Source organism: Lontra canadensis, unplaced genomic scaffold, assembly GCF_010015895.1.
Source record: "Lontra canadensis isolate GAN:19392208 unplaced genomic scaffold, GSC_riverotter_1.0 scaffold42, whole genome shotgun sequence".
Lineage (NCBI taxonomy): Eukaryota > Metazoa > Chordata > Mammalia > Carnivora > Mustelidae > Lontra > Lontra canadensis.
In genome coordinates this window covers 10,024,865-10,052,375 of record NW_022631036.1, presented here as the reverse complement: position 1 = coordinate 10,052,375, position 27,511 = coordinate 10,024,865, and the positions used below count along the sequence as shown (strand labels likewise).

The window sequence follows — 27,511 nt, the reverse complement described above, 5'->3', positions numbered from 1 at the left end:
GAGTCATTATTGTTAAAATCAACAAAACTTTGTCCAAGTGCTGCATACTCAAAAAGATACAATATAAATAATACATATAAAGCATCATCTTATCCTAGGAAAAACATGGGTTTTGGAAATAGATCTCCATCTGTAACCTGCTTTATTTTTTCTTTCTGTATGGCCTTGGGGGATTCCTTAAGATTTCTTGAATATTATTTCTTCATATAAAATGAGGAAAAAAATAACCATTTTATATGGAGTTGTACAAAAATGAAATAGGATTTGGTATAATAAATACATTGTATAACAAGTCGATCTTAGGTTTCCGATGTAAGCTAACAAAATTAATATTAAAAACATTTTCGAAAGAAATGGCATCTCTCTTTGTAGCTTTCACCTTATTCTAAAAAACAAAGAAGTACTAAAATTATATACACATCTACGGGTTAGATAGAACATGGCAAATATTCCATTTAGTAAGCTGATTAAATTATGTTATCAGTATCTTGATCCCATTTCCTCATCTATAAAATAAAGAGACCACTACTTCTTTCATGTTACCTATGTTCATTGAATGGTAACTATTATTTTTTTTAAATAATCGTTTTAGTAACTGGACTCTTATCTGTACTCCTTTAGTGTAAATAGTATGGGTTTTTGTATACATGGGCCTTGTTGAGTAAACAATTAATACATATATAAAAACATGGAGAGCAAAAATTACACAATCCTCAAAAACCCATTTTATCTGTGTAAATTTAAATATTAAAATGTATGTTGACTTAAAACTTTTCACAGTCTGCCCTCTATTGTAATTGTGAATGTGCTTGTCCTGGTCAGATCCCAGCCTTCTAAATTTGGAAGATTCTAGCAAAGCACCTTTCCTGTAGTGCAGACACTAAATAATTCTTGCTGAAGAAACTAGGAAAAGAATGATTGACTAGATGCATGAGTGAATTTTTTAAGACTTAATTTTCAACATACTTAGGAATTTTGCTAGAGACTATTAAAATCAAGGATCAAAGGATAATTGTTCAAGGTATAGCTGTCTTGTTTTGAGGTTCAAATTTAGCAGGTTCAATAGTAATGACCTCTACATAGGTTTTAGTAGAGAAAAGAGTGATAATGTTATTCATTTATAGTCCTTGGAAAAAATAAGCAGAAAACCTAAAATATTAGAAATGAATATCAAATGTGTTCCATTATCTAAACTGTATTATAAAATGTCCTTTGCAGCACTGTAGCCATTTTCACACATCTTAAAACAACACATCAGTGTCAATAGGCATCAGCATCTGTTCCCAGGCATTAGCCTGGACAAAGGGACACTAATTGAATCAGTAGAGCTCTGTTGAATGATGGCAAGGCGGCTCATGAGGAGTCCAATAGCTTTCCTTTAACTCAACATATAAATTGGTACCATATTGGTTTCTGCAGAGAATAGATTATACTCTCAGTTGGTTGTAAAATCTAAATTTGCTTATATATCCTGTTCTAGTTGCCAAATAAATACTGATTCTCTTGAGCATATGTTGTGTAATGGCCATGGGCTGAAAGAAGGATGCAGTACTGGAAAATCATTTTCCAGTTTTGTGTGATAGACTCTTCTTTGTTTATAAATGTGTCACTTTGTGTCTGAAAAGAATTAGCTCGAAAGAACATATAATGAAGAGATGTGTAAATATTATCTAGACAGCTACAGCTGTATGACTGCTTACTGAGTTATATCACCACTCAAATATTATTAAAAACAGATCAGTGTTGTTTGCATTTAACCAGTTAGAGAAGGCAATAGACAGAAGTTTTAAGAGTTTAACTTAACTAGATAAGAATAAATTTTTAAAGTTTACTTTCATAAATTTTAAAATCATGAATTCCAACAAAACATGACAACCACTCTGCTCTTCCATTCACACTCGTTTTCCTCAAGTGGTAATACATTATTTTAATAAATATGTCAATGATTAGTTTGTGAACTTATAGGAAATGAAAGCTATTTCTTTACATGATTCTTTATCTTCTGTCTTCTACAAATTTGAAATCTCCACTCTGTCCTAAGATAATGTGGGGAACATCATTAATCACAATTCATAGGACTCTTTCATTACTTACAGGTCTCAATTAAGCAAAAAATTAACATAGAATTAAGAAAGTGGCCCACATTTTATTCTAAACTCAATCTTACTTTCTAAATCACTGTATGGGCAGTGAAATCATATCAGGCAGTATGTATGTTGATGAAGTAAATCAGCTTATAAAACAGAATGCATGATTTGAGTTGGAATGGAATCACATCTTTGAAGAGATATGGCAGAACTAAGAAAATACCTGTTTCTAAAATATGACTAAATTCTGATTAGCCACCAATAATGTGTCACTTTATAAATTCTTCTTCCTTTGGAACTGGTATTTGGAAACATAATGGAAACCCAGATTTACTTTTTAAAACTTAATCAACTATATTGAAGTACACTTGATATAAAATGCACTGATATTAAGTGCATAGTCAGTGAATTGTGATGAATGCATACACTTGGATATCACTATTTCAAATAAGATACAGGCTATTTCCATGACCACTCCACCCCCCAAATTTCTCTGTATTCTTTCCCACTCAACCATCCCCCAACTAGGCAACCACTGGTGTGATTTCATTCACTGTAGATTTGTTTTGCCTTTTCTAAATGTGCATATACTTGGAAGCATACAACACGTATTGTTATATTTCTGAAATTCTTCTGTTCTGAAATGGGTTTTTTTTAAGACTTTAATTAATTTGATAGGATTGTCATAACAAAGTACCACAAACAGGGTGGCTTGCACAGTAATTTATTGGCCCACAGTTCTGGAAGCCAGAAGTCCAAAATCAAGGTGTCTGGCATATTTGATTCCTTTTGAAAGCTCTGAAAGAGAATCTGTTCTATTTGTCTCCCCTAGATTCTGGTAGCCTTAGGCATTCCTTGGCTTATAGATGATGTTCTCATTGTACCTCCACACTGTGTTCTCTTTGTGTATATCTGTCTTTGTGTCTAGATTTCTTTTGATTATAAGGCACAATCATATTGGATTAGGGTTTCCACTAATCACCTCACATTAACTTGATAATCTGCAAAGATCCTATTTCCAAATATACTGACATTCAGGTGCCCTGGAAATTAATACTTCAGCTTTTTCAAGATATAATTGGCATATAACATTGTTTAAATTCAAGGTTTAAAACAATGTCGATTTGATACACATATATTGCAATAAGATTGTTAATATGGCATTAACTAACACCACTATCATGTCATATGCTTATTTCTTCTTTTGTGGCGGGAACATTTAAGATGTAGGCTCTTAGAGGGGCGCCTGGGTGGCTCATTGGGTTAAAGCTTCTGCCTTTGGCTCAGGTCATGGTCCCAGGGTCCTGGTATCAAGCCCCGCATCAGGCTCCCTGCTTGGGAGCCTGCTTCCCCCTCTCTCTCTCTGCCTTCCTCTCTGCCTACTTGTGATCTCTCTCTGTCAAATAAATAAATAAAATTAAAAAAAAAGATGTAGTCTCTTAGCAACTTTGATATTTATAATGCAATATTGTTATCTATAATTACTACACTGTGCACTAGATTTCCAGGACTCATTTATCTATGAGTTGTAAGTTTGTACCCTCATTCGACATCCCCAGTTCCTCAACCCCCACTCAGCCCCTGGTAACTACCATTTTACTTTCTGTTTCTTTGAGACAATTTCCCTAGGTACTCTATATTTTCAGATAAGAAAAAATGAAAGAAGAATTGGGGGAGGAAAGGAAAGTTGGAATGAATCCTCCAGGCAACTCAGACTTTCAGCTTTGGAAGAATGATAGATAAGAAGTAGAAGAGCACAAGGAAAAAATCGATCACTCAGGGCTTTAAGCTATAAAAAAGACTTGAGAGAGGGAATGGAGAGCACAGTCCTTTTTCTTCCCACACAAGTATGTCTGACTTTTAACCGCAGAATGTCTGGGGTGGTGGCATTGGTAAGATACAAGAAACTTCTTAGAGGAAACCTCTACCTTCATAGACTCTAGGGTAGCTCATTCGCAGCCAAAAGCAAGGAAATGCAAGGATGAGATGAAAGATCGAAGAGCTCTCCTTGGCTACCAAAAAAAGCTGGAAGCAGAGATATAAAGTAGGCTGAGGTCTCCAAATATTTAAAAAATCAGATAGCTCATTTCCAAAACAGACACGTTTTCAAAACCATCCTAGTGCTAACATGCCATGTCTTCTCAAATAGCAAATTTTCAAACACAGTTCAAGAAACTGCAATGAACTGAATAATGATAATACTATAACAAAAGACAGACTGAGATAACTGCACAGCATAGAATGAAAGACTATAAAACTCCCAAAAGATAACATAGGAGAAAAGCTAAATGACCTCGGGTATGGTGATGCTTTTTTATGTGAAACACCTAAGACATGATCTGTGAAAGAAATAATTGATAAGCTGGATATCATTAACATTAAAAACTTGAGCCCCACCAAGGACGTCAAGAGAATGTGAAGACCAAGGACAATGTCAATGTCAAGAAAATGTGAAGACAAGCCAGGGACAAGGGAAAAATATTTGCACAAGACACATCTGATAAAAGACTGTTATCCAAAATATACAAAATATTCTTAAAACACAATAATTTAAAAACCCCATACTTTAAAAATGAGCCAAAGACCTTGATAGATACCTCAACAAAGAAGATATACAGATGGCAAATAAAATATGAAAAGATACCCCACATCATAAGTCATCAAAGAAATGCAAATTAAAATAGTGAGATGCCAGTATATGCCTATTAGAATGACCAAAATAAAAAATAATAATAAAAATACAAAGAATGACCAAAACCTGAAACATGTGCACATGTTTCAGTGCTGACAAGGCCATGGTGCAACAGAAAGCCTCACATTGCTGCTGGGAATTATGGTGAAGCCACTTTGGAACACAGTTTGGCACTTTCTTATGAAGCTAAATATATTCTTACCATATAGTCCAGCAACCACACTCCATGGTATTTACCCAAAGGAGCTGAAAACTTATGTCTATACAAGAGTCTATACACATATGTGTAGAGCAGCTTTATTCAGAATTGCCAAGCAGTTGGCACCAAGCAGTTGGAACCAACCAGCCATCCTTTACTATGTAGATGGATAAATGGACTTTGGTACCTACAGAAAATGGGGTATTAGTCAATGCTAAAAGGAAATAACTATTAAGCCATGAAAACACATGGAGGAACATATATTAAGGCATATTTTTAAGTGAAAGAAGTCAACCAGAAAGAGCTCCATTCTATATGATTCCAACTATATGATATTCAAGAAAAGGCAGAATTAGGGAGACAGTAAAAAGAAAAAAAAAAAGTTAGTGTTTGCCAGGGATGAACCAGGAGGAAATGAATAGGCAGAGTGCAGAGGACTTTTAGGACAGTGAAAGTAATCTGTATATACTGCAGTGGTGGATATTTGCTATTGTACATTTGTCCAGATCCATAGAATGTACAAAATCAGGAGTGTACCCTGATGTAAACTACAAACTTTGGGTGATTATTATGTGTCAAAGTAGATGCACTGATTGCAGCAAATATCCCACTCTGTCTGGAATGGTGATAATGGAGAAGCCTGTTGTGGGAGCAGTTAGTATATAGGAAATCTCTGTACTTCCCTTTCATTTTTGTTGTAAACCTAAAACTAAACTAAGAAATAAAGCATTAGGGGCGCCTGGGTGGCTCAGCTCAGGTCATGATCCCAGGGTCCTGGGATCGAGTCCTGCATCAGGCTCCCTGCTTAGCAGGGAGCCTGCTTCCCCCTCTCTCTCTCTGCCTGCCTCTCTGACTACTTGTGAACTCTGTCTCTCTCTCTGTGTGTGTGTCAAATAAATAAATAAAATCTTTTAAAAATAAACGAAAGAAAGAAAGCATTAAAAAAGAAATTTGTTAAGGGGAACCTGGGTGGCTCAGGTTCTACCTTTGACTGCCTTTAACTCAGGTCATGATCTCAGGGTCCTGGGTTATGTTGGGCTCCCTGCTCCACAAGAAGTCTGCTTTTCCCTCTCCTTCTGTCCTCCTCCCCCCACCTGCTCCTGCTCATTCGCTCTCTGGCTCCCTATCACTCTCTTTCAAATAAATAAATTTAAAATCTTAAAAAAAAAAGAAGTTTGTTAAATTTTTGAAAGGTAGGCTGCTTTTACCCTAACCCAGTTTATTACAGATAGGTCCTCTTATTTACTTTTCTCTTGGGTGGGAAATCAGGGGACATCTATGGAACTCTTCATTCCATCAGAGACTTATTATTTTCTGGAATATAGTTACTGTAAATTTATACCCTCAGCATTTTGATTTTTTGTTTAATTGATGTCCAGCTTATCCAGCTTACTTGATTGCTAGGGTACAAATAATGTGGGGTTGGTTTTATTTGTTTGTTTGTTTTGTAACTTTTAATATCCATACCACAAGTACTATTTATAAACAGATTAAACACAGCAAAATTTTTTATATCTACCCACAGATGTATCATTTCTGTAAAGATTCAAGATTCCATCTGGTACAATTTTCCATCAACCTGAATAGAATATTCTTTATATGTTCTTATAGTGCAGTTCTTATGGTAATAAAACTTTTCAGTTTGACTGTCTCAAAATGTTTTTATTTTACCTTCTTTTTTTATGAATATATAAGTCCCCATCTAGGTTGACAGACTTTGTTTTCTTGAAATTCTCGATGTATATTTTTCATTGTCTTCCATTTTGCTTTATTTCCAATGTGAAATCAGTGAGGAGTCAGCCATTATTTTTTATTTTGCTCACTTTATCTTCTTGTAATGTGTCTTATTTCTGCACTCCTTTTAAGATTATTATTTTTTCCTTTGGTTATCTGTAATTTGATTATGATGTGTCTTGGTATAGTTTTCCTTGTTTTGAGCTTGGATTTATGGGTTGCTTTTTATTACAAATGTGAAAAGTGTCTGCTTTTATGTCTACTTTATAGCCTTCTTCTGATACCCCACTTATGTGCTTTGTACTATTTTTGACTACTTAATATTTTTCCACAGGTCATTGAGTTTTTGTTTACTTTCTCCTCCTTCTTCCCCTCTCCCCACAGTGTTTCGGTATGGTTAGTATCTATTGCCCTGTTTCTACCTGTAGGACTACTGAAGTTCTTTCTTTGGCTAACTCTCTTCTTTCTGGTATTCTTCCTCATAAATTCAAGCCACTGGAGACTCTCTGCAATCCACTGTATCCTCTTCAACTGTTCATGTGTCACCTTGTTTTCCCTCTTTGTGCTATGCTTTGAAAATGTCTCCAGGAGCAATGATAGGATTCATTCATTTTTTTTTTTTTTCGCTTTTCTCGAGGATCACAATTCTGTGCTTCTTTCTTTTCCAATGTGTGAAAACTATAGTTATATACATATTTTTTACTTTTTGTTGCTGCTTATTGTAAAAAGGCTAGTTTAGTACCAGTTATTCCATCATAAACAGGAGAGTAAGACTATTTCATTTGTTGAGCATGAGAATTCTTATTCATTACAACCACATTGAATATGATATAAAATAGGCATAAAATAAATCAAAACTATAAGAATATGTTTTATTTAGAAAACTAGGTACTTTATTTCTAGAATAATTCCATATTTTATATTTTCGTCTTTTAAAAAATTGATTTTCTCTAGCTATTTTTCTTGGCATTTAAAACCACGTGTAATTTATGAGAACTTTTGATTGCATATGTATTGGTATTTTAATTTTTGATGATTAATTTTAAGAAAAAATACTTCAGATCAAACTGGAAAATGAAACTATCAAGATTTTTTAAAATTATATTTGGATTAAATTTAAATGCATTAAGATTTTAAAAGAAAAGATAGAATTATAGCATCTTTTGAGACTCACTGTCAAGAATTTTGATGATTACTTTTCACAAATTATCTTTTAAAATCTAATTTTATGTCAAATAAAATATTCTAATATTTTAGGAGCTCAGAGCATTTGTGGTAAACTTTTAGCCTTTTTATTTTTGAGAATAAGAGTATTTATTTGCAGTTAAGTTGTGAAAGTTGTATTATGTTCAAGATCATTTGTAAAGATGAGTAAAATTTAATTGACAATTAATTACTTTCAAATATCATGCCACAAAGATAACAGTAACAAATATTGTCTTTTATTGTTTCTACTCAGTAAATTGAAGTACTTGCAAATCCTCAAATATATCTTTAATCTTTTGAATGTATGAGATGTATTCAAGGTTATGGGCAAGTTTCTTAACTCCTTCCCTCCAATCTCAGCTGAAGGTCACATTTTTTTGTGCATTCATTGAGTACCCTGGACATATCTCAAAAATAGCACATAATTTACAGAATTATAATAATCTGGTGGCTTATTTGTTTTCCCCCATTTGATTTTAAATCTCATGAGGCCGGGAATGGTATATTTTTCATCCTAGTGTCAATTATAGCCTGCAATACAGAGTAGATATTTTCTACTTGTTTGTTAAGTAAACAAATGAGCAAATTGTTTCTGTATTGCAGTTTGCATAAAAAGGATTATTCCAGTAGGAATATGAACATTAGTGAAATGATTGGATGCTAACACTGCATTTTGTATCTTTTCTTACAGGCTCTTAAATCAGATCTACAATGGAAAAATTTCTTTTTTATCTGTTTTTCATTGGCATAGCAGTGAGAGCTCAGATCTGTCCAAAGCGTTGTGTCTGTCAGATTTTGTCTCCTAATCTCGCAACCCTTTGTGCCAAGAAAGGGCTTTTATTTGTTCCACCAAACATTGACAGAAGAACTGTGGAACTGCGGTTGGCAGACAATTTTGTTACAAATATTAAAAGGAAAGATTTTGCCAATATGACCAGCTTGGTGGACCTGACTCTGTCCAGGAATACAATAAGTTTTATTACACCTCATGCTTTTGCCGACTTACGGAATTTGAGGGCATTGCATTTGAATAGCAACAGATTGACTAAAATTACAAATGATATGTTCAGTGGGCTTTCCAATCTCCATCATTTGATACTGAACAACAATCAACTGACTTTAATTTCTTCTACAGCATTTGACGATGTCTTTGCCCTTGAGGAGCTGGATCTGTCCTACAATAATTTAGAAACAATTCCTTGGGATGCTGTTGAGAAGATGGTTAGCTTGCACACCCTTAGTTTGGATCACAATATGATTGATAACATTCCTAAGGGGACTTTCTCCCACTTGCACAAGATGACTCGGCTAGATGTAACATCAAATAAATTGCAGAAGCTACCACCTGACCCTCTCTTTCAGCGAGCTCAGGTACTAGCAACCTCAGGAATAATCAGCCCATCAACTTTTGCATTAAGTTTTGGTGGAAACCCTTTGCATTGCAACTGTGAATTGTTGTGGTTGCGGCGTCTGTCCAGAGAAGATGACCTAGAGACTTGTGCTTCTCCAGCACTTTTAACTGGTCGCTATTTTTGGTCAATTCCTGAGGAAGAGTTTTTATGTGAGCCTCCTCTCATTACTCGTCATACACATGAGATGAGAGTCCTGGAAGGTCAAAGGGCAACCTTGAGGTGCAAAGCCAGGGGGGACCCTGAACCTGCAATTCACTGGATTTCTCCTGAAGGGAAGCTGATTTCAAATGCAACAAGATCTCTGGTGTATGATAATGGAACACTTGATATTCTTATAACAACTGTAAAGGATACAGGTGCTTTTACCTGCATTGCTTCCAATCCTGCTGGGGAAGCAACACAAACAGTGGACCTTCATATAATTAAGCTCCCTCACTTACTAAACAGTACAAATCATATCCATGAGCCTGATCCGGGTTCTTCAGATATCTCAACTTCTACTAAGTCAGGTTCTAATGCAAGCAGTAGTAATGGTGATACTAAAATGAGTCAAGATAAAATTGTAGTAGCAGAAGCGACATCATCTACCGCACTACTTAAATTTAATTTTCAAAGGAATATTCCCGGAATACGTATGTTCCAAATCCAGTACAATGGTACTTATGATGACACCCTTGTTTACAGGTAAGAAAAATTAACCAAATTTTTATACTTACCATGAATCTTACTGTAGGGCTTGTTAACGTACTACTGACTTGTTTTGTTTTGTTTTAATTGACAGTGCTACTCTGTGTTGTAATTATAGCACTCCATTTTTTTAAAGTGTGTAATGTAAGGTTTGTGAAAGGAGATTACCTGTGGGGAAATACTTTGAATGGTGTTATTCTTAGAGAGTTCAAATTTATATTTAATATTATGCTTACTTACTTTTTTCCCCTCATCTAAGAGATGTGACTATCAGAGAACAAGATTGATTTATTTTAAAAATTCAAAAACATACCAGAACTTACACATCCACATGAGTGTTCTTTCCTTCAAGGAAGTCACGTTGGGAGGCTATTCCATTATCCCAATGATGCTGGCATTGCTCAAAGCACTTTTGGAATTATCTTTAGAACCTTCGTCATACTATTTTGAATATCCTCAGTGGTGGCAAATCTTCGTCTTTTGAGGGTGAATTTGAATTTTGGAAACAAGCAAAAGCCATTTGGAGCCAAGTCTTGTGAATAAGGTGGGTGATCAAGATGGGTATTGCCATTTTTGGTCAAAAAATAGGATGTAACTATAAAATAATGAGACTGATTTTTTTTGAGTAATTGAGTTATGTGCATGTGTATTGTTTCATATACACTGGTTCTTAAGACAGTTCCAAAGAGAAAGTTAAAAATATTTTGAGCAGTGAAAGTATCACTGGAGTTAAGTACATAATCTCCTCATAAGGAATCCGATGGAGAATTTGTGTCTGACTATAGGTTTTCTGGTATGTTTTTCTAAAGTTCAGCCTCATTGATTTATAGTCACATCTTGTCCAATTTTCAGTTGGAAATATACATTTTTACCTCTCCATATAATTTCACTCATGATAGACTATTATTAGTCCTAGGAAATGATATAAAATTGTGGTTTTGAAATATACATATATATATATATTTTTTTGTCTTGAAGCTTTTCTGAAATAAGATCAACTCAATTCTTATATACCCAGATGAATTCTTGAAGATAATTTGATCTTCATTCATGTATGGAGATGAGAGAACTTTTTTAAAATGAGCATGGGCTGGTAGAAAAAAACAAAACTGGCCCAGCTAGCCATATGATCGATCCTGGGCAAAGTTCTACATGGCTGAGTTTTAATTTCCTCATCTTTAAAAGCAAGAGATTAAAGTAAATGGTTTCTAATATCCCTCTCATCACTAAATGTATGATCATATAGACTCTGAAGCATGCATATTAACATAAAGTAGTTTGTCCTTCTCATACTCAGCTCTTTACCTGGGTTACCCAGTATTTAACCCATTGTCAAAGAAGAGTGGCACCCCTACCCCTCACCTTCCTGTAGCTTCTAACATTGTGTGTGTGTGTATATATGTGTATATATATAGCCATATCCTTCTCATACTCAGCTCTTTACCTGGGTTACCCAGTATTTAACCCATTGTCAAAGAAGAGTGGTACCCCTACCCCTCACCTTCCTGTAGCTTCTAACATTGTGTGTGTGTGTATATATGTGTATATATATAGCCATAGGCCAGTTTCTACATTCCAAATTCTAAAATCCTAAACCTTCCATGACAAGAAAATTCTATGTGACCTTCAGAAAATTGCTTAAATTTCCTTACTTCAGTGTTTGTCATGAATAAAATAGTAATGCCACCCTCATATAATCATTGTAAGGATAAAAATTATAGTGTTCCAGAAAAAAAAATTACAGTGTATATAAAGTGCTTAGTAATGCCTGGTACTTATCATACACTCACTAAATGATAGTGATTTTAATCACAAATCACAAATACATACTCTGACCTAAAAATTTCCTGGTTCATTTAGAACACGTTGTTTAGGTTGTAGAATAGATTAGCATTGCCAAGTTTTAAAATGTCCTAAAAAATTCCTTTCAAGGAAAATACAGTTTCAAGCCTTTTTTTCTACATGAAATCTTAGTTTAGGTCATATTTGGTTGCTATGTAAAAAAAGGTAGTGGAAGAAAGCACCCACAGAAGAGTTTTATGATACAATGGATTCAGAGGTATCTGTAAACTTTTATCAAACTTTAGCAACTGTTCTAAAGATAATTTCTTCAGCCCATAATGGGTGGGATGAGGGATTTAGGCTCTGGTCAACAGCCTTGCCCTGTTCATGTTTTTAGGATAATATCTCTCATACATTCCTATCAACCTCATTTTTAGATAAAAACATGCTAGGAACCAAGTGTTGATGGCATTAAGAGCAGACTAAGATCTGTAAATAAAGTACTTTATCTTAGTAATTATCATAGTTACAAAAGATAGGTTTACTGGGTACCATTCCATAGCATCTTATAACTGATTTGGAAAATAAATACTCTGATGCGTTTCCATTCTGGTTTCTAATGTGATTGTCAGTGTTTTCCCTTCCTTCAAATTGGGTTTTAGTCACAGAGGTGTTGTAAGTGCTAAAAGGATTTGTTTAGTAGTCAGATAATGTCACAGTCACACCTTTCAAAAGCAATTTGTCATAAACGATTTTTTAGCAGGGGCTTTTATTAGGAGTTCTGCTTTGCCAAGCAATGTAATTAGTAAGCTTGTCAAGGCATGGTGCAGGCACCATTAATACAATGCAGAATACAACAATGACTTTGAACTGTTTTACCTAGGCAAATATAAGATTAGATAATTTTTCCCATATTTCATGTCTGTTATAAATGTGCTTATCTTAATGAGTACTAAAATGAAACAGGACTGAAGTCATAATGGCTCTGGGGGTCTATATGTTTTGTTTTTAATATTAACATAAATTCCATTGTCCCTCAGAATGATACCTCCTACGAGCAAAACTTTTCTTGTCAATAACCTGGCTGCTGGAACTATGTATGACTTGTGTGTCTTGGCAATATATGATGATGGCATTACTTCCCTCACTGCCACAAGAGTCGTGGGTTGCATCCAGTTTACGACGGAACAGGATTACGTGCGATGCCATTTCATGCAGTCCCAGTTTTTGGGAGGCACCATGATTATTATTATTGGTGGAATAATTGTAGCATCCGTGCTGGTTTTCATCATCATCCTCATGATCCGGTATAAGGTTTGTAACAATAACGGGCAACACAAGGTCACCAAGGTCAGCAATGTCTACTCTCAAACTAATGGGGCTCAGATACAAGGCTGCAGTGTCACGCTGCCCCAGTCCATGTCCAAACAAGCTGTGGGACATGAAGAGAATGCCCAGTGTTGTAAAGTTGCCAGTGACAATATGATACAGTCTTCAGAAACTCGTTCAAGTCAGGACTCCTCTACCACTACCTCTGCTTTGCCTCCTACCTGGACTTCAAGCGCTTCTGTGTCCCAAAAGCAGAAAAGAAAGACTGGTGCAAAGCCAAGTGCCGAACCACAGAATGAAGCTGTCACAAATGTTGAGTCCCAAAACACTAACAGGAACAACTCAACTGCATTGCAGTTAGCTAGTCGACCTCCTGATTCTGTCACAGAGGGGCCCTCATCTAAAAGAGCACATTCAAAGCCAAGTAAGTTTTTCACTTTGCCTGCTGAGAGATCCAGAGCGAGGCACAGGTACTCCCTGAATGGAGAATTAAAGGAATACTATTGTTATAGTAACTCACTGAACACGTGTGGACTGTTTTCTAAAAGAAGCATGTCTATGAATGCGATGTTAATTCAGTCCAACGGTTCTGACGGGCATAGTGGAAAATCAACTCTCTCAGATGCTGAGTGGATATTGGAAAGCACTGTGTAACCTATTATTTCTTTTTAATGAAGAAATTATTTTGAAAACTCATATAGGAAGTTGGAATTTGAAATTCCAGTTTTGTTTCTCTGATACAAGCCTCATAGAGCCAAAGTGTATAAACCTCCTAGATACAGTTTGATATATGAAGGTAACATAGACAGGATGGTTTAGGGTTAAAAGCATGACAGAGCAGTGCCTTCCCCTGCCCTAGGACTGGCTTCCGGGTTCTACAATAGCAGAACACAAAATAAAGGTTGTCACCGGACAAGGAAGTCTTCCTAAATAGTGATATTTCCTCCAGTCTTACAAAGGACCACCCAGGCTGATTAGTATTTTTCAGTGAGTAGATTGTATATATTCTTTCAAGGATGGTGGCATTTGTTTTTAGGCAGATATTAAAAAGAATGACTCCGTGTTGTTATGGTGTTTAAAATAAAATATTCAGTAAGTATACCCAGGCAGTGTTAAAATAGGTACCCTTCTAAACAACATTCTTGGTTCAGGTGCCTTAAGGGATTTATGGTATTTCTCATCCATGACAAAGCTTTTTTGGTGGGGAGCAAAAGGAAATTCAAGGGATTTTGCTTTTATCAAGAAAATCCAGTTCAGTTTTAAGTCACAGGCCAGATTCTATACGCTGCTACCCTGGGCACAGGAATGTGTTTTCATTCATTCGGTACACGTTTGCAGAATGAATGAGTTTTATGTTTTTCTTTAAGCAAGTTAAAAAGGGAGACAAAAATACAAGGCTCCCGTTATCAAAGGAATGTTTATTTTTATCACTAAGTGAGATTAAAAAAATACTTCTAATGGAATTCTTAATACATTTATAAGCAATATAAAGTCATTGCTCATTAACCGGATATTGGTTTCGTTTTTCCCTTCTGCCTGTAATTCTCAGTTGGAATGTTTCTTTCTTAGAGTAAATGCATTTATTTTTAACCAAACCCTGTGATGAAATTTAATTAGAAATCATTCAGCTTAGGGGGAATCTATCATTAGATTTAAAAAAATCATTAAAAAATTCTTAATTTTAATCAGACAATATTTCTCCTTGATATATGGCATTCCTGGATATTCATTAAAATCAAGATCTATAGATAAATGTTCCTATCTACTCATTGAAAATCTTACATTATATTGCAACTTGATGGTGTTTTACTTAAGATTGGTAAATGAGGTTAACCTTCAGGCATTCTTTGCTGTTTGGGGTGAGAGGTTGAAAATAAGGCTCACATGAGAATCTTGCACAAAAAAATTTAGCCATAATATAAGAAGATTTGTATTTTATTTATACAACATGCTCCATGGGAGTAAGTGAAACACAGAGTAAGTTTATTATCTTTTACAGATCTCTTGGAAATATTAAAACACAGATAAGGAATAGTAGTCATTATTGTAATTTTCTTCTACTAGAGGCATATGTAAAAATTTCAGTCAATTTTAGCTTGACACAGGCACATCTTATGCATGATTTATCATGATGACATTCAGAAACAGGTAAAATTAAAGCAGTCAGAGATTATTTTCCATGCCAATCTTGAAAAAAATTATCTAATGAGCTAGTATTATCGTAGGTGTTTCAAAACACCTCGTCTGTCCCCGTTCCCTGTCTAAAGATTTCCTTTCATATTTGGAAAATCTAATCCACTTTTGTGGGTCAAGTGTATAGTTCTTTTGAGGAATAAATGAGATTACGTGTGTGGTTGTGTTTTGTAAAATCGAAAGCATTACACAGAGTGAAGTGTATCTTCAACACTATTTCTGTAATAATGTTCTAATCCCAAATTAACATTTTAATTAACATCATTATTTAATTCTTCAAAAGGTGCTGCTTGACAAAAGCATACTGGTTCTCCCTTTCCTAGTTTTTACATATATAGTATTAAAAAGTCCCAAATACACACACACACACACACATATACATATATATATATGTACACACATATATATATGTGTGTGTGTATATATATATATATACACACACACACACGCTTTTGAGACTTAAGCAAGTGAATCTTCAAGGAAGAAATCTCTGGCATTATGAAGATTGTGGACAAGGAGGCTCTGAAATCATGCATTAAGGCCACAGTTTAGCATATCTGTTCCACGCTACTGATTAGCTTATTTTATATTTTCCAGTTGCTTGTATTTTTAAAAATCAATTTTCTGCTTATGTTTCAAGTGAAACTTTAATTCAATATCTTTTATTTCTTATAAACATTTAGAACTCTATAATATCTTACCATGTGAAATTTATTGTTTGACTAAAGTCATTGAAACCATTTAAATTTTTATTAGTTTTACAATACTATTTTCAGGGTATATTAACCAAATTCATGAACACTTGTTTTTAGAAATGATAAGAAGGCTCATGTTTCTGTCTTTCTAAAAAGTTTATATTTTGAGAGAACAACAAAAGTTGGCCTATCAAGAGGGTCAAATGTTTTTGTTTTTGTTTACAAGTATATGAAAAACTTTTTGCTCAGGGCAGTTTCAGTGTGAAGTGACTGAAAAATAAATCTATGGGAGAGTTGGGGATTATTAAGCATACCTGGTATACTTTCCGAAACACAGTAGTTATTCGAATGAATGAGTGAATGGATACATAAGTAAATAAATGCATGGGGCCAGTGAGGAAGGTGCAGTAATAAGAAATTTGATTATATGCACAATGTTGATTTGTGATCTAGCTATTTTATTACTATAAGCAAGAAATTCTGTGTCTCATTGTTTTTCTTTCTGTTATTTCTTACACCTCTCATTTAACCAACTGTGTGTATGTGATCCAAAGCATGTGGTTTGCTGTTGCTGATTATGTAAAAAGTATATATATTGCTTTTTATTTCCATGTCCTAAATTATTTTTCTTTTATTTTTAGCCATTCTACATGATGGTTTCAGGTTGTTCAATATGACAACTAACAAGCAATATATTTACAGATATTTGCTCCAAACATTTTTTTTTAATTATATGTCTTCCTTTATTGTTTTTGTTTCTTTTGGATAAATGTCCCCCAATTTGAAAATGTCCAACTATTATTAAAGTAGGTCTTTTTTATTTAATATATGTAATATTTGAGCATCGTAAAGTGTTGATGAAGCATCCAATGCTGCCTTAGAATCCTAAGAGGAAACAAAGTTTGGTTTGATGGATACTATTTATTTTTATGCTACAAATAGACCGAAACAGCAGTATCTTAAATAAATAAATTAACTATGTAATACCCTCACTGGGACCAATTTATTTCCTAAATTTTTTTTAGGACCATTAAATGTAGTTAGTTAGGTTGAGGCCACAATAAGCTAATTTAGCTTTCAGACAGTTGACTTTAGCTATAGATATATTTTACTAAAAAGTTTTTAGAAGTTGTAGAACTATTGTAAACCACTTACAGACATAACAAGTCTAATTGAATGATACATACTTTCCCACAAGAAGTTGAGAAATTAAAAGAAAAGTGTATTCCATTTATCTACAGAAATCTCTTTTTATCTTTTCTTGAGAAGTACTTTCTCCTTCATTTTAAAGTACTCACAAAGTACTTACTTCCAAACTGAATTCTATTTTATTTGCTCACATTACTGAAAGGAAACTAAATATTTCATTTAGAAAGTAAAAAACTAGAGCAGTTATCACAAGATCCATGACAATTGCCTCTTAGTTCTGAATTTTCCATATTTTTTCCCCTGTTATTCACAATGAGAAGCTTAACAACAATCATTTTAATGCCAATAGTTTATTAAAAATAAAAAAGTACAGAAAGCATAAAGCATCTCATTCTACATAGAATTACAAAGGCAAATGGGGGCATTTTTCAAGGACTGTAGATCTGAACCCACTTTCTTACTGGTATGACAAAATTCCATTTCTATTTTATGATGCTAAGAAAACAATGTTCTTTGATATTATGCAGAATGAAGATATCTATTCTCTTTTTCTTGCTCAGTCATCCCTCGTGTTTCACAAAGCGTCCAGACTTTCTTCTTTAATAGTGAATGTGGATGCTTCTGTCTGTAAGTGTTTGTGGTGTTTGGGGAAAGGACTTCAGCACAGAGGTGGGCTGGATAAGAAAAGGATATTTTTCTTATCCTCCATAGTTGATGATGATAATCATCATCCTTATATAGTCATTATTATTATTTACATTATAATGGTTGTGAGTGAAGCATTTTGGGGGAGCCAAATTTAAGGATAAGAAATATCTTATTTTCAAAATTTCATAGAAAAAAAGAGAAAGTAACCAAAAGGAATGACTGGGATTTTGTAATAGTTTCAGAGCTCAGTCTTTTCAGATTGTTGAGTCCTTTTCCTCCCACACTAGATAAATGTATGCTGGGACTACACATACACTTACTTTTTTCAGATTTGGGGGGCTTTGTTTGTTTTCTTTCCAAAACAAATTAATCATTCTTATAGCAGTACAGAGGGTCACTTAATATAGAAAGAACTGTAAAAGTATTACTGTGACTGAGTCTTCCTAAAAATGTGGTATTGTCTGAAGTGTGAGACACAGAAGGTAGCAATTTCTACCTGGGAGTCTATTTAAGTATGAAATTTCCTTGTTAAATAAGGGTAATGTATTTGCAATTTTATCAAATATTATAAGCTGTCAGTATAATAAATAGTGTACCATTGTCTTCTGATTTTGTCAGCTATTTCTCAAAGTCAAAATTTAAGATAGAAAGTTATCATTGGTAAAATATATACATGGTATATACTTATGTATCTCTATATGCAATGTATAGATATACTAATAGGTAAGCTTATCAGATTAATCAGTTAAAATCAGAATTTTGTGTCCTGCAAATCTATGGATTGTAATTGATAGAGCCAAGTTATATTTATATGGCCTAGCAACCAGAGAACTTCTCCCAGAATAACTGTACAAGCTATAACTCTTAGTTTTATAAGATTACAACAGGAAATAAACTCTCTAGAAGAAATTTATTTTTCTGAACTTCCTAATGATAATGATCTCTACACCTTGTCTAATTTCATCCACTCTTTTCAAATAGAGGACTATTATGTCCATGAATTTTAAAAATTAAAAATTTTTACTAGGCTTGTAGAAGTATCAATGTTTATGCCATTTTACCTGAGAAAGCAAAATTGACATAAAATTAGGTGACAAATCCACATTTATAGACTTTGAGAGTCATTCCTCTCAGGAGACTGAATAGTTTTTCTACTAACTAAACTGCTGGCATTCTGTTTTTTACAATAAAAGTGCCATGGGGTGAAAGCATTGGAAAAAAAAAATATATTTTTTTTCAAATACATTCCGGGAACGTCCTAAAGTCCCTTTCATTTTGTGTTTGGAAGTGGATGTACATTTGATCTTGCCTGAAACAGGAACTAGATAGATATTGTGATTCTGCTCAGAGTATGTCCAATAAATTATTCAAGTAGCATGAAGGGCTTATGAAGTATCCTATGTTGGCTCTACTGTAATGTAATTTCCTAAACATTTTTTTTTCTGTATATTGTGAATATGTCTTATTATTGCCTTCATGTAAAACCTAATCTCCAGAGGCCATTAGAAGTTTCTATGAATATTTGTCCTGGAAGCTCTATAAAATAGTATTTTGTTCTCTTCTCATCACACTTACCTGTGAACCCTGAGAATGACTTTTTCCCAACATTTTTTCTTATCATTGTGTCACTTCTTAATGACTAGGCATATTTGCTTGAAAAGAGGACATATTGGAAAGAAATAGAATGTGTGCTATGCAGGGCTAGGTAATGGTATTAAAAATTCATAGCCAACTGGAACATATATATGGACATTTAAAAGGCAGAATGGTTGCATATAGAACATTAGTGTACCCAATACTGGGTACTTCATAAAACTTGATATTATTTTGAGGGTTATTGAATAATTATTTTTGTAAATGATTATTTAATACTCTGTGTGTTGAACATAGTGAAGCCATGTTTCCTGTTTTGGTTTCTCTTTTCCTTGGTGTATCTTTCTGTATTAATCATATACAGCTCTGTTGTTGAAATGTTAACTTTGAGTAGGGAAAAATGAGTAGAAGCCTGATTCACTTCTTGAACTCTTTGAAGAAGAGTACATTCTGTAGTAATTACTCACTTCAGCAACTAGAACAATATTTTTAAAATTCTACTTTTATACTATTATGTATCAGGAAGTAGCCATAGACAACTACGAAGTATTTACAAAAGTCAGTTGCAATTTGCCCAAGAACAGGTAAGTTAAAAAAAAAAAAAAGTCTAGACAAATCTCTGTTAAGAGAAATCTTATCAAGATTTCAGTGAGAAGTGTTTTAGGGTCTATTTCTTAAAAATGGAATTTGTGTATTTGTTTATGACACTGAAAATTTTATTCCCAGATGCTTTGCTGACTAATGTTGACCAGATTGTCCAGGAAACACAGGTGAGATTTTGGTTACCTGTCTTATAATATGCATTAAGTGGGTATATTCTTTTAAAAATAATTTTTTAAATTTTCTTACAAGCTTATGTAACTTGTTGAAACTTCCCATTAAAACTTACTCAGTGCTCAATGGTACAAACTAAAGTTCAGTTTGGTTAAATGAATTTCCAGTTGCTAAATTTAGACATATTTCTGGTTAAGTGAACATTTCTGATCCATACTGTAAGAATACAGGGAATACTAATGTGACTTTGGAGCCAGTCTTACATTCATGCATGACATAATGTGCGTTTTTTACAAATATTTCCCAGTGTGAAGACAGTAGCTTGATAAGAATGTATTCATTCCTATCCTTGACATCTACATCCTAATAGGACCTGAAATGATACATTATGCCTCCCTGAAAGTGGATGAACAGAAGTGTTTCAGTATTATCCAAAATGAATGAAGCCACTATAAAATGGAGCAAAAGACTACATATGAAATATTCATGGTATTCCTTTTGTCAGCAACTGATTACTCTTCTCCTTTTTTTTTTTTTTTCCTTTTTGGAAGTTTCAAATGAGTATTTGATTCCTGCATTTTAATTGGATCAGAAAGTGTGTTTCCAGAGCAGAATAGCACTTTAGCAATCTGTTCAAACAGCTGGAAGCATCAGCCATTTGCTCAAGGTTTGGCACAGAAAAAATATTCTGCTTTTAAAAGTTCTAAAAAAGGCCACTGATTTAATTTTTTAGGGGTAAAAGTAGGGTCTTTTTTAAAAAAATCATTTTGTATTTAAAAGATAATAACTTGGACAATCATTCAGGGTTTCCCCTAATGAATTCCACTCCCAAATTAAATGCCATAGTTTTCATGCATCATGTCTCTGAGTTCAGGATCCCAATCCCATGTTGCAAAAAATGAACAGATGGCTCACTAGAAACAATCAGTAGCCCAGTGTCTGGCACACACTGTGTTCTGTTTTTGTGTACCAAACTGACCTGCGTGAAGGTGCATTGTTTCATCATCACCCAGTGTGTCCCTTTCTCGCTCTGAACCTCTCTTTCTCTCCTGGTCTCTCTCTTTGCCTTTGATTTCTGAAAATTCATTTATCCTGTAACTTTGGACATCTAGCTGTTCTGAAAGAGAGTATCTTTAGAAAGGGCTTAGAAAGTAAATGATTGATCTATCAGAGGCACTGTCCAGAATGGTGCTAAATGTTTTATCAAGATTTGGAAGCAGGAAAGTCAATCTAAGTCATTTTTCAACTATCAATTCAAGTATCATGAAACCTCAGTGTGACTCTTCTTGGTACTTGGCAAATGATTTCTGCCTTAGCAGACCTATCATTTCTACCCCTCTCAATACAACCAGGAAAGCCCCTTGGAAGAGACTGACCAGCATGCTTGTCTTCTTGCGCCCTTCCCATGGTCAACAGTGCTTCACCTGGTGTGAGGGGAGTGAGGTGGAGCTTGTGCTCACAGCTTGCCAGCTCCTTCTTAGGGGGGACGAAGGGATATAAATTTTTATTTGAAGTTTTTATTTCCGCAGGTTGGTAACAAATGTGGTTTCCTACCCAAAGGCAAACATGTTTTCCAAAATTTTGGATGCTGCCCATTGCATTAAATTTAAATTAAAATGCTACCTGTGTATATATACAATAAAAGTAAGCAAAAAACCTGGGATGCCGAGGTAGCTCGGTCAGCTAAGCATCCAGCTCTTGGTTTTGGCTCAGGTCACGATCTCTGGGTCCTTAGATTGAGCCCTGTCTTGGGATCTGCACTCAGTGGGGAATCTGTTTGTCTCTCTTCCTCCCCCTCTGGTTTTCCCCCTGCTCACTCCTTCTCTCTCTCTCTCTCTCTCTCTTTCTCTCTCAAATAAATAAATAAAATATTCTTTCAAAAGTAAGCAAAAAAACAAACAAAAAACACCTTACAACACATTTTTTTAATATAACAAAATATTTCCATTAATTATACCACAGTCCCTCACATAGCATCAAATTCTCTCTTCTGGGAGAGAAGAAAGAAGAGAGAAAGGTTTCATCCAGTTAGTGGTGTAGGTATTCCTCATACTGAGATATCTGCTAAGATCATTTTTTTCCCTAAGGGTGAAGAATTAATACATTTATTTCATTTCCGTTAGCCAGAATAGGTCCTATGCCAATTTTTTTCCTTAGGACCTTTCCTGCATGTGTATAGAAATAGAATGAACTTAATATATTTAATATATCACACATGATCCTTTTATAATAAAATCATAAAATCTAATCACACTCAGATGAATTGAGAACAAAGAAGAAACTGATAATAATAACTGGTGGTAATTATGTGTAAACTGGCACTTACATATGTTAACCTTATATTTGAAAAGATTGTTAAATCTGTAAAACAATTCATATGTCATGTTTAGACATTAAAAATAGGAACAACTGACTAGCTGCATTTTTTTATTTACTTAGAAAAATGGGGGGGTGGCAGAGGAAGAGTGGGAAGAGAATCTCAAGCAGACTCCCTGCTGAGTGCAGGGTCCATTGGGGGACTCAATCATGATCTGATCTGAAATCAAGAGTCCCACACTTAACTGACTTAACACACTTAACCCAGCTTTCCCTACCTAGTTGCATTTACACTGAAAATTTCTTAAGTAAACTTTCCTGAAAAGTATTTGTTACATTCAGACAATAAAATATGTGTACTCTGTGTGTGTGTGTGTATAAGTATGCACAAGAAATACCCCTTAATCTACAATTGCTTGCACTAGCCTTTAAGAAAATAGCTTCCTGATTCTAATGGATTTGACTTTCGATTATTCTGCATAGTATCAATTAAGGTATTTAACAAATTTAAAATTTGTCATAAAACCCCTGCTACAGTGCAATAACTATGAAAAGAGACACTTTTTTTAGAGAAACTATTAAAGTATAAATGAATAAAAAGTAATGCTGATTATAAAGAAAGAGCAACATTTAACATAGGGTTAGAAAAAATATGAAATAAGAGCTAAATAGCAAAGCAAATGTGTATGTATGATCCAGATATATTTCCAATGTTATTTCCCAGTAAAAATTAATACTATAAAGTATTTGGTTCTGTAGCTTTGTTTTTTGCTATGATATTCCCTTTAAGTGAAATTTTAAAAAATAAGAGTAATAGAATAGGCACATAAACACATATGTAGATAACTTTTAACTATTTTTATAATAATTAAACCCATTTTTGACATTTGCTTGAACATTACAGTAAATCAGTAAAACCTAGAACCCTGGTATCAGGAATGACTTTTAGAAATCATTTCCTTCTTTTTTTAGATATCCTAAATAATATAAGAATCGTTTAGAGTTCTTAACTGCATTCAGAGTAAAGACAGTAACAGCATTTTATCACAGTGCATTCAACATCAGGACATTTTTCCTTTTAATATTGGATAGTTTAATTTCCTTTTTTCTTTGTAGTACTGTTAATAAAACTATTTGTCCCCAGTATTTACATACCTTTCACTGTTAAATAAGGACCGTTATCAAAACATCCTGAGCCTATCTCAAATTCATTATCTTTAGTTCTTGTAACATTTTAGATAATTGTTATAGTCTGTTTTTTTCTTTGTGATTCTCTTGTAATTTGTGTTCATATTTAGATCTTTATGAAATCATTGTGAGAGTTGTCTATTGATAAGTGAAGTAAAAAGTGTTATTTTGAATTTCATATACAACTTCTTATTCAGCTTCACATTATGTCATCATTTCAATCATGGTCATAGGTTCAGGGTAGGCGAATTCATACCGCAGTTTCCAAAACTGATTGCTAAGTGTCTAGTCTTTGAAATTAATAGCTTTTATAAAAGCCATAATTCCATAGTTTGTTAATAGTTTTTTTTTTTTTTTTAATGTAGGGGTGCCTGGGTGGCTCAGTGGGTTAAAGCCTCTGCCTTCGGCTCAGCTCATGATCCCAGGATCCTGGGATCTGGCTGCATAGGGCTCTCTGCTCAAGGGGGAGCTTGCCTGCCCCTCTCTCTCTGCCTGCCTCTCTGCCTACTTGTGATCTCTGTCAAATAAATAAAATCTTTTAAAAAATAGGTTTTTTTCATGTAACGTGGAAATGAATCTCTTTAAAATATGTAAACTTAAATAATCATTAACTTGACTTTTTTTTTTTTTTTTTTGAGAGAGCGAGAGAGAGCTAGAGAGAGCACGAAGGTGGGAGGGACTGAGGAAGAGACAGACTCCCTGCTTATCTGGGAGTACCAGCTGGGGCTGATCCCAGGATCTTGGGATCATAACCTGAGCCAAAGGCACATGCTTAATGACAGAGCAACCCAGGTGCCCCTCATTAACTTGATATTAAAATAATTTTTTATTCTGGAAGAATTTATTATTTCTAAGGTCAAACTAGTTATATTGTCCACTGTATTTTTCTTCTATTTGCATTTAGTCTTTTCTATATTACAGCTTCCTGAAACTTGAACTTTGGTATAGTACAACTACATCTTTTTTCTATCAAAAGAAGCATATATTTGGAAATACAAACAGAAATAAACTCATTGTAAGGCAATTTCACCAAAATAAGCTATGCTATGAACCCAATAGATAGGAATTTAGATAGAATCCCATTTTAATTTAAAGTGATGTTGCGATGTTTTTCTTAGAACATTCCAGGTAAAGAATGATGGTGAGATCTATATTTCAGTCATTTCCAAGGTAATTATTTTTTATAAATACTTTACACATCTATTGTCTATTAAGTTTCCAAACATTGTGTAAATCCTTTGTTCAATAATTTTCAAGGACTATTGTTTGTGCCAAAAGTAACTTCAACTATTCAGCTATTCAGATGAAATATTTTCTCTACCCCTCCTTTTTTAAAAGACTTTATTTTTAAGTAATCTCTACACTCAACGTAGGGCTCAAGCCTACAACCTGAGATCAAATGTCACACACTCTACCAACTGTGCCAGCCAGGTGCCCCCAGATGAAATGTTTTCTTGAATGAAACATCTCTACAATATTTTTCCTACCTTTATCACATGAAGATTTTTCTAGACCAAATATGTTCTACATCAGTATTTTGATATAGAATATTCTTCCATATTTCATGATTCATCTGGGCCAAGCATTTTATAACCCCCAACTTGTAAACATAATTCTTTTTGAATGGGAAGGGACAAAAATTACTTCTACTTCATATTTATGAAATTCTGTATTTATCAAAAATCATTTTTCATCTCTATTCAAGATGAAATTTATAAACATATCTTAAATCTATGATGCTGAGAACCCACATTGAGGAAGAATATTTATACAGCTTGATATTTAAATATTTTAAATGGTTTTATATTATTTTATTCAAAATCACATTAACTATGGAATGCCTCTCTTGTAAGTCTTTGTCAGTTTACAAATTTGTTTCTTCTGTGAGTGAGGAACTAATTTATGAAGAGAAGTAATAGTCTTCACTAACATTTAATGTATAATTAAATTTTATAAAATTTCAATATGATACAAAACCCCCAACAAACTATTTAAAAAGTAGAAATCACTTAGATTTTATATGTGATGAGCAAATTGGTCTAATATGTTCATAGTTTTAAAACCAGCATGGTTATTTGTTAAAATTTAAATGGCATGCATTAATGAACAGAATCATTATTTTTTTTTCCTTGAGAATATAAATGTGAAAAACAAAGGGAAAATGCTGTTCCACAATTTGGCTTTGACTTACTTAACTATTTAGGCTGAATGCATTTAGATTCCTTTTTAAAATGAGATTCTTCTACATATTCAGAATTTGAAGTTACCAAGCAACATTTTAAGAGCCGTTGTGCATGTCTAGATAGTTTTTAAGGGTGTATCTTGTATTGTATAGCAATAAACTCCTGCCAGGGTGCTTATAGTTTAGTAACTTCTGAATTACTAGCACAATGGCCTTATTACCTATGTATTTTCTCTTTGTTTCTTTGTTTCTTTTTCTTTCTTTCCTTTTTTATCTTTTCTTTATTTTTTTCTTTCTTTCTTTTTTTCTTTCCTTTTTAGAGGCTGGAGTTAATCTGAAGAGCACTACTTCTTTCTCTCCTGAAAAAAGTTGCCACTGATATTTTTACTGGATAAAATTAAAGTGTTTCAATTCACAAAGGCTAATTGTTGAACTGGTGCCCTAGAAGACATTGTCCACAGGAGCCGAAGCAGAAGTCTCTGATGCTGGCGCAACGGGCTCGATCAGACCATGGTTCATCCCCTTTAAAAGCCAAAATTTTTGTTTTCTTCTGGCCTACAAGTATTTTTTTTTTTTTAAAGAAGGAAACAGAAAAGCCTACATTGGCATCGAGTTCTGTATCAGTCCATGTTACATTGCCATCCATGATTTAAGACTGTAGAATCTTGAATAATCTATATCACTTTAACAAATAAATGTTTTACTATGACAGAATTTGTACAGTGCCTGATTTGTGGAAGTATCAATTGCTTTAAGAATGAATGGTGCAATGATGATTGTAAGAACTAATAATACTATTTTACATTTATGTAATGCAAAAGCTTAAGGAATCAAATTTGCTTTATAATATTGGACCTATTTCTGCCATGAGTAGAGTACACCCACGTCTGTGGGAGAGCAGTGCAGCTATTTTAACTAAAACTTTTACAGCAATCTGATGCTTTAGTGCAAGACAGAAAGTGATGAGGGATCTCTTCTCCTAGTAGAACTTCAGAAAGCTTCAAAGTAGGCACATACGGTAATTAATCCAAACTGATTCATTGAGCTTCTGGAGAGCTAGGACAAAGAGGTTTAAAACTTAATAGTTTTAAGCCTTATATTTCATTGTAAGTGCCCATTTAACCCATTTTGCACAATTCCAGGGTAAATAAAGAAGAACAAACATCTGATTTAACACCAGCAAAAATAGGAGTAAGACATCTTCAGTGTCTAGCAAATGTTAATACAGTCAAATGTAGGCAGTATCCAAGCCTAGCATTTAAAGGCTGGTCTAGCTATCAAGCAGACCTGAGTTTGAATTCTAGATCTGAGCAAATTTGGTCAGTTACCCACTCTTCCATATTCTTACAGGAGAAATATTGTAGAATTTGAAAATGTATGTGGACTTATCACTGTACTTGGTGTAAGCAATAAGTTTAGTTTAAAAATAGTATTAGCATTGCCACTAGCAACTGAATTCAGATTCTCTCAAACATTAGAGATTTTATTTCTGTTCCTTTACAGTTCTGTTAGTTATTGATCATTAAAAGCAATATGTTGTTTAAAGCTTTTAAGGAGCCAGGAAACTGTCTTTCAAGAAATTTAGCTTATCTGTTCCTTGTCTCTTAGACTTACAAATATCCAACCATCCAAAGAGAAGTTATAG

At 33.9% G+C, this 27,511-nt stretch overlaps 1 protein-coding gene across 6 annotated transcripts in view; it reads left to right on the top strand.

The window, feature by feature from the left end:
• LRFN5 (leucine rich repeat and fibronectin type III domain containing 5) overlaps nt 1-26,580 on the top strand; it is a 244,815-nt gene extending 218,235 nt beyond the window's left edge. For 2 of the 6 annotated variants that reach the window (XM_032871214.1, XM_032871213.1), the window contains 5 exons: nt 8,610-10,014; nt 12,840-13,552; nt 20,133-20,176; nt 24,803-24,854; nt 26,187-26,580. In XM_032871214.1, the coding sequence (XP_032727105.1) occupies nt 8,630-10,014; nt 12,840-13,552; nt 20,133-20,176; nt 24,803-24,823 (2,163 nt within the window). In that variant the 5' untranslated portion in view covers nt 8,610-8,629 and the 3' untranslated portion in view covers nt 24,824-24,854; nt 26,187-26,580. Of the gene's footprint in view, nt 1-8,609; nt 10,015-12,839; nt 13,553-20,132; nt 20,177-20,550; nt 20,670-24,605; nt 24,743-24,802; nt 24,855-26,186 lie in introns of those variants that run through there. The other 4 variants (XR_004384231.1, XR_004384232.1, XM_032871215.1 and 1 more) reach the window with 4 other exon arrangements.
• Nucleotides 26,581-27,511: the final 931 nt, after the last annotated feature.